The following is a 5,876-nucleotide window of genomic DNA, read 5'->3' as shown; positions in this document are numbered from 1 at the left end:
TTAGAACTCCAGTCAATCATTGCATTGTATTGCTTCTGCCATGGTTGTCCTAGCAATAATGGTTGTTGTGTAGCTTGGTCTTCAACCACGTAAAACATATGAGGATACACATAATGATTAATCTGTATATGTAAAATTGTGCATCCAACAGTTTTGATTGAATTCTCAGAGTAACTCTTTAACTCTTGCTTGGCAGTTTGTAGTTTAGTGTCATTTGTCAATTGTCTATACAAACTGAGTGAAAGTAGGTTAGCTTGAGCTCCTGAATCCAATAGTGCTCTGGCTTTGATTTGGTTGGTTCCTACTTTGCATTCAATGATGGGTTCTTCTTTGTCATTATCCATTTCTGTTATACTGACTGCGTTTAATCGTATTGCTCCTTCATTGCGCTGTTTCTGACGCAGTAGTTTTCTTTTCTCCATTCTTTCCTTCGCCTCGGCTTGCGCTTCCTCCAAAATCATTTTCTTTGTCTGGACACGTAGCTTTTCTTGATGTATTTTGAGAAGCATGTCTTGGGTTAGCGGCAAAAGATACTTTTTCACTCTGCATCCACTAATCCAATTGGGCATTTATTCTCCGTCTAATGTAGCAAGCTTGACGGCTCCACTTGGTGATAGATCTTTAATCACCAGAGGTCCCATCCCTCGCTTTTTAAGCTTCTTAGCATGCTGTTTCAGAGTGTAAACTAGGACATAGTCCCCAACTTTAAACTCTTTAGTCCGCGCATGCTTATCAAAAAATTCTTTTTGTCGCCTTTTTTGAGCGTAGATAGAAGCCACTGCTTTTAGGCGAAGCTCATCTAGCTTTTCCAGGTCATCTGTTCTATCAGAAAGCTCGTGCCCTATCCACTCTAGATCCTTAGCCACCCTTAAGGTTGAAATCAAGAATTCTATTGGTAAGATAGCATTTAGCCCAAAAACCATGTTATATGGGGTCGTTCCTATTGATGTTTTATATGCTACCCTATATGCCCATAATGTTGAATGCAACTTTTGGTCCCAGTCAGTTCTCGACTCAGATACAATCTTCGTAAGGACCGTGCATATGGTTTTGTTTGTTGCTTCAGCTTGTCCGTTTGCTTGTGGATGATACGGGGCTGATTTCCTATGGATTACCATGAATTCATCTAGAAGGATCTCTATCACTTCATTTATAAAATGTGTGCCTCGATCACTCACAATTTCTATTGGCAATCCATATCGTACAAAGACGTATTCATATAGAAATTGTGTCGTGGACCTGGCATCTGCTTTTTGAGTTGCCTTTGCTTCGACCCACTTTGTTAGATAGTCTGTAGCCACAATGATGTATTGTGGATGAGTCTTATATGCAGGAGGTGAAATGGGTCCGACATAATCAATCCCCCATTTTGCAAAAGCTCTTGCCCCCATCATTGGTCTAAGCGGCATATCATCTCTTTTAAGTGGTACTTTTGTCCGATGATAGTCATCGCACCGTTTAACGTATTCCTCAGCGTCCATATGTAATGTTGGCCACCATATTCCTGCGGCTAAGACAAGTTTTGTTGTCTTACACTACAAGAGGTTATGTGCTCTTGTGACGCTCTTAGCGACGGAAATACACTGGGTTTTTATAACCCCCGGCGTCGCTATAAGCGTCGCTAAAAGCGTCGCTACGAGAGCGTCGCTATATGCGTCGCTATAAGCGTCGCTATAGACGTCGCTATAGACGTCGCTATATAGCGACGTCTATAGCGACGTCTATAGCGACGGTTATAGCGACGCTCTCACAGAAGAGTATAGCGACGCATATAGCGACGCTACAGAGCCATAAATAGCGACGCATATAGCGACGCCTGAGAGAATATTTTTTTGGTGGCAGGGCATTGAATGCCTGCCACCCATCAACCATATTGTACTTGATTCACTTTTTAAAAAAAGTGCAAAGGTAAATAATAGACCCAAAATAGTCACCCACAAGACGCATTGTTTGCAAAATTGACAATTGTACACATCATAGACAAACTGAATTGATTGGCAAATGTAATAATGACAATTGTACAACATCATAGGCATAAAGAATTGATTGGCAAAAGGAATTGCGGTGACAAATGTAATAATATACATGGTTCAAAAAGACGTATAAAATCCGTCTCATGATACATAAGCTATGAGAAACCCTAAACTAATGCTATCTAGCTACGGCTAAACTGACGTCGTCTAATCAGACGTCTCATCGCGTCCAAGCGGCGTATCTGTCGGATTCTGCAAAAAAAGACAATAAGACAGTTTTCAGTAAGTATAAACATATAACGACATTTATAAAACAATACAAAAAATAAAAAAGAGTAAACCCTAATACTAACCATGCCGCTGCGAGAACTGAGAATGTCCATCAGGGCGTTTAAGCCCTTCCTGCCTGCGTACTCGCGCTCGTACGGTGTGGGATCACGTCCTGTCATCGACCACTGTCAAAACATACAAAGATTTCATTATGTTAGAACTAAAAAACTCATAAACCCTAAACTATCGAACATGCATAAAGAGCAATGTGAAAAGACTTACAAAATCGGCCTCAAATGATGCCCATCCACCGCTCCCCAAGTGGTGCGAGCTCCCTGCCTCTACTCGCGCTCTGGCTGCATCCTTTTGTTGCTTCCACTTGTCGGGATTCTCGCGCGCTGCTTTCTTCGCATTCTTCCAATCTTCTTTGGCCAGCCAATCTGGCCTATTCCACCCATTCTTGATTGCTTTTTGCACTTCGGAACGCTTGTGTTTGCAGTATTCGCGCATTCGAATCTTCATCAGGTCTTCATTGAAGCGCTGATCCCGTGTTGGAACGGGAAACTCATCATGAAGTATGCTGATGACTCTGTTTTTTAAATCACTTGGTACTTCACTCCATTTGTTTAGTATATAGTGTCTAAACAGCTGAGAGCAAAGACCACGCATGCGCGAGATCACCTTCTTGCCGTCATCATCCATGATGATGCCGCCGCTGATGTCGACGGAGTAAGGCAAGCCCTCTGGCCGGTGACGCGTGAACCTGGGTGTCCCGACAGGGGTCTCTAGCGGCGTGTCGATGGGGGTACGGACGTCAGGTGTCTCCACCGGCGTCTGGGCCCCGAAGCGAGGAGTGTCGAGTGGGGTGGCTCCTGGCGGAGTAGGTAGAGGTGTGTAGCTTCTAGGAACAGTCAGCCGTGCAAAACCTGGCGTAGACGGCGATGCTGTGGCTGGTGTGGGGGCGGGCAAAGAAGGGGAGGGTAAAGAGCCTCGTCGAACACGAGGCGGTGTGGAGGCATCGGTGGCGGAATCCCCACAACAACCGCCACCGCCACCACTAGAGCGCCGGTGTCTAGAAGAGTGTGACGCTCGTCTCGTCGACGCCGAAGCTTCGGAGCGCGCCGAATGCTCCGAAAGAGAGGGAGATGCGGATGGTGTAGGAACGCGCGATGATGCGCCAGAGCGATGACGCTCCACGTACCACTGTCTCTGCTGCGGTGACAAAGAAGAAAGAAACTCCTCATCATCCATACCTGCATTAAACACACGAATATTTAAACTTAATATTGAATGAATAGAGTAGACAATGACGCAAAGACCATTAAATACAATGACGTAATGACGCATATAAATACAATGACGCAATGAATCGAGTGGTAGAAGAGGCAAGTCGAAAACTCAGAATTTTCAATCAAAAGATGTGAGCAAAATTGTTCAAATACAATATTTGTGGCTTTAAGAGATCTCTCTCTCATCCTCGCATAACTCAGCATAACTTCCTATATCTATATAGAGCTCTCCGTTTAAACACATATCCTCTGTTTCATTTTGTAGCTCCTCTGCATGCACCCCATATAGAGCAGTAGCATCTTGATGCTCGTCTGGCACCACCGCAGCGGCTTCTGATTGAGCATCTTCTCTGATCTCCTCCATTGATGTCGTTGTGATTGGCACATGGTAGCCTTCATACGTCCTTGCACTACGAGGGGCTAACTCTATGACGTACCACCAGTTTGATGTAGACTTTGTAGGATGAAATACTACCTGCCAGAGCCACATAACTTACATGAGAGCTTTCAAGCACATAACTTGTAAAAGGGGGATGTTAACTATTTATATACTTACTTGTTCACAATGCTCGGGTAGTACGAAAGTGTCTCTTAGGTCAGTCCATTTCTTAGTAGAATCCACCTCAAGAAAACCAGACTCTCCTCTACGCACAGTAGCGTTTCGACCCTCCATGATTATCTTGAACCATTGCACGTCGAACAAGTCGACAAAAAATCCTCTGTAATCGATCCTCAAAATCTCTTGCAGCGTGCCGAAGTAAGTGAGTTCCGCCACCACGGGATCTGCATCAGAGGAACGTCGTCGACTAGACTGTTCAAATTTTGCCATGATTCCACAATCTTGAGTAAAACGCTTTTTGTCGATTCGTTCCACCCTAAAATGTCGACCTTTACACCATGCTGCTGTGTATGACTTATACTACAACGAACAAAGATTATGAGTGGCCGTTCAAACGTTTATAAATAAAGTCACTTGCTAGTCGTACATTGCAAACTTACCTTGGTCGCGCAACCCCGAGAGTACTCCCACTCTTCTTCAGTCACTTCGTCACCGCATTGTTGTGCGCTTTTCAATTGGTTGTGCAACCATCTTAAGCTCATGAAGGTTGGTAGGCTCTCCAGAACCGCTGGATAGTGCATCGGTGGTCGTCTTCCCCGTCTCCACTCGATTCGTGCCCTTTGTCGCTCTTGCTTTGCATCCTCATATTGTGAAATCCACTTTTGCATCACTGGATTGTGAAGCATGCAAAATCTGTTGATTTTAGCCTCTAGATCTTCCGTCATCTTCTTCTCAACACCGAGATTGCACATGACAATCCCAGATATGCGCTCATCATCTATGGTTCGCCATAGCGTGTCCCGGGATTTATCAAATCCGTCTAACCACTCTCCAATGTACACTAGGGACTCTGATACCAACCAACCTTCTGCCATGCTACCCTCCGGACGTGCCTTTTGACGCACATATCCCTTAAGCGTTTTCATGAAACGCTCTAAGAAGAACATCCATCTGGAATGAACTGTGCCAGCTATTTCCACCTCATCAACTATGTGAATAAGAAGATGCACCTGAATGGTTAGCATTGTAGTAGGAAAATGTTTCTCAAACATGCACACAAGCTCCGCAGCATTTAGTTTGGCGAATGGTATGGAGTCTACGTCGATCTCCTTTTGTGAGATCCATTGCACCAGCTTTGCAAGTTTGTAGATTGTGTTACGGATGTCGAGAGACAAACATCCCTCAATGGCAACCGGTAAGATAAACTGTAAAGTATGTGCAGCAATGATATTAAAGTCCACATTTTATGCAATGATATTAAAGTCCACTATGAACGTACCTGACACATTTTATGCCAATCGTGTGACTTCAAACCGGTAAGCTTTCCTTCTTTAGTAAAACACGTTCGGAGCGAGTGCATTACGCCAGTGGGGGTCCGCAAAGATCGAATGGCCTCTTTTACTTTGCGTTCTTGGGCTCCTGTGAAAATCCATGGTGCTTTAGGAAGTTTTATCGATCCATCAGACGCTGTTTGCGGCCAATATTGCTCCATACGATCCACATTTCTAAGGTCAACTCTGGCTCCCAAAGTATCTTTCTTGCCGGTCAAATGGTCCCATAGTAGATTACCCACATTCTTTAATATGTGCATTGGATCGAGCAAGTGATTGATCACGAGTCGAGGCCAGTATGGTAACTCGTACCATAGAGATAGTCTCTTCATCCCTGGAGGCAATCCGTCATCGCACATCTCCTTCTGCTCTAACCATGCTTGTGCAGACATCCTTGGTGGCTCTCTTCCCAAAAAGCCGTCGCGTAACACATGATTCTCCGGAAGATACGCTT

At 44.5% G+C, this 5,876-nt stretch overlaps 1 protein-coding gene across 1 annotated transcript; it reads right to left on the bottom strand.

Moving 5' to 3' along the window:
• Positions 1 to 2,031: 2,031 nt before the first annotated feature.
• On the bottom strand, positions 2,032 to 3,161 carry LOC147449470 (uncharacterized). Its single transcript, XM_086522621.1, has 3 exons — positions 2,526 to 3,161; positions 2,327 to 2,428; positions 2,032 to 2,225 (listed from the first exon to the last, which is right to left on the bottom strand). Exons 1-3 carry the CDS (start codon positions 2,943 to 2,945, stop codon positions 2,181 to 2,183), a joined length of 567 nt encoding a protein of 188 aa, XP_086378747.1. The 5' UTR covers positions 2,946 to 3,161; the 3' UTR covers positions 2,032 to 2,180.
• Between the last annotated feature and the right edge of the window lie 2,715 nt (positions 3,162 to 5,876).

Source organism: Adiantum capillus-veneris, chromosome 10 (genome assembly GCF_014529385.1).
Source record: "Adiantum capillus-veneris isolate H3 chromosome 10, ASM1452938v2, whole genome shotgun sequence".
NCBI classification, from domain to species: domain Eukaryota; kingdom Viridiplantae; phylum Streptophyta; class Polypodiopsida; order Polypodiales; family Pteridaceae; genus Adiantum; species Adiantum capillus-veneris.
The sequence above is the reverse complement of the archived record's forward strand: the minus strand, read 5'-3'. Positions and strand labels throughout refer to the sequence as shown.

Bases quoted from the DNA above. Each gene is read 5' to 3' on its own strand.
- LOC147449470 (XM_086522621.1), bottom strand. From the start codon at position 2,945: ATGGATGATGACGGCAAGAAGGTGATCTCGCGCATGCGTGGTCTTTGC. The intron at 2,429-2,525 runs GTAAGTCTTTTC...ATGTTTTGACAG, and splicing joins CATCATTTGAGGCCGATTTT to TGGTCGATGACAGGACGTGA. The intron at 2,226-2,326 runs GTTAGTATTAGG...CTTTTTTTGCAG, and splicing joins TCAGTTCTCGCAGCGGCATG to AATCCGACAGATACGCCGCT.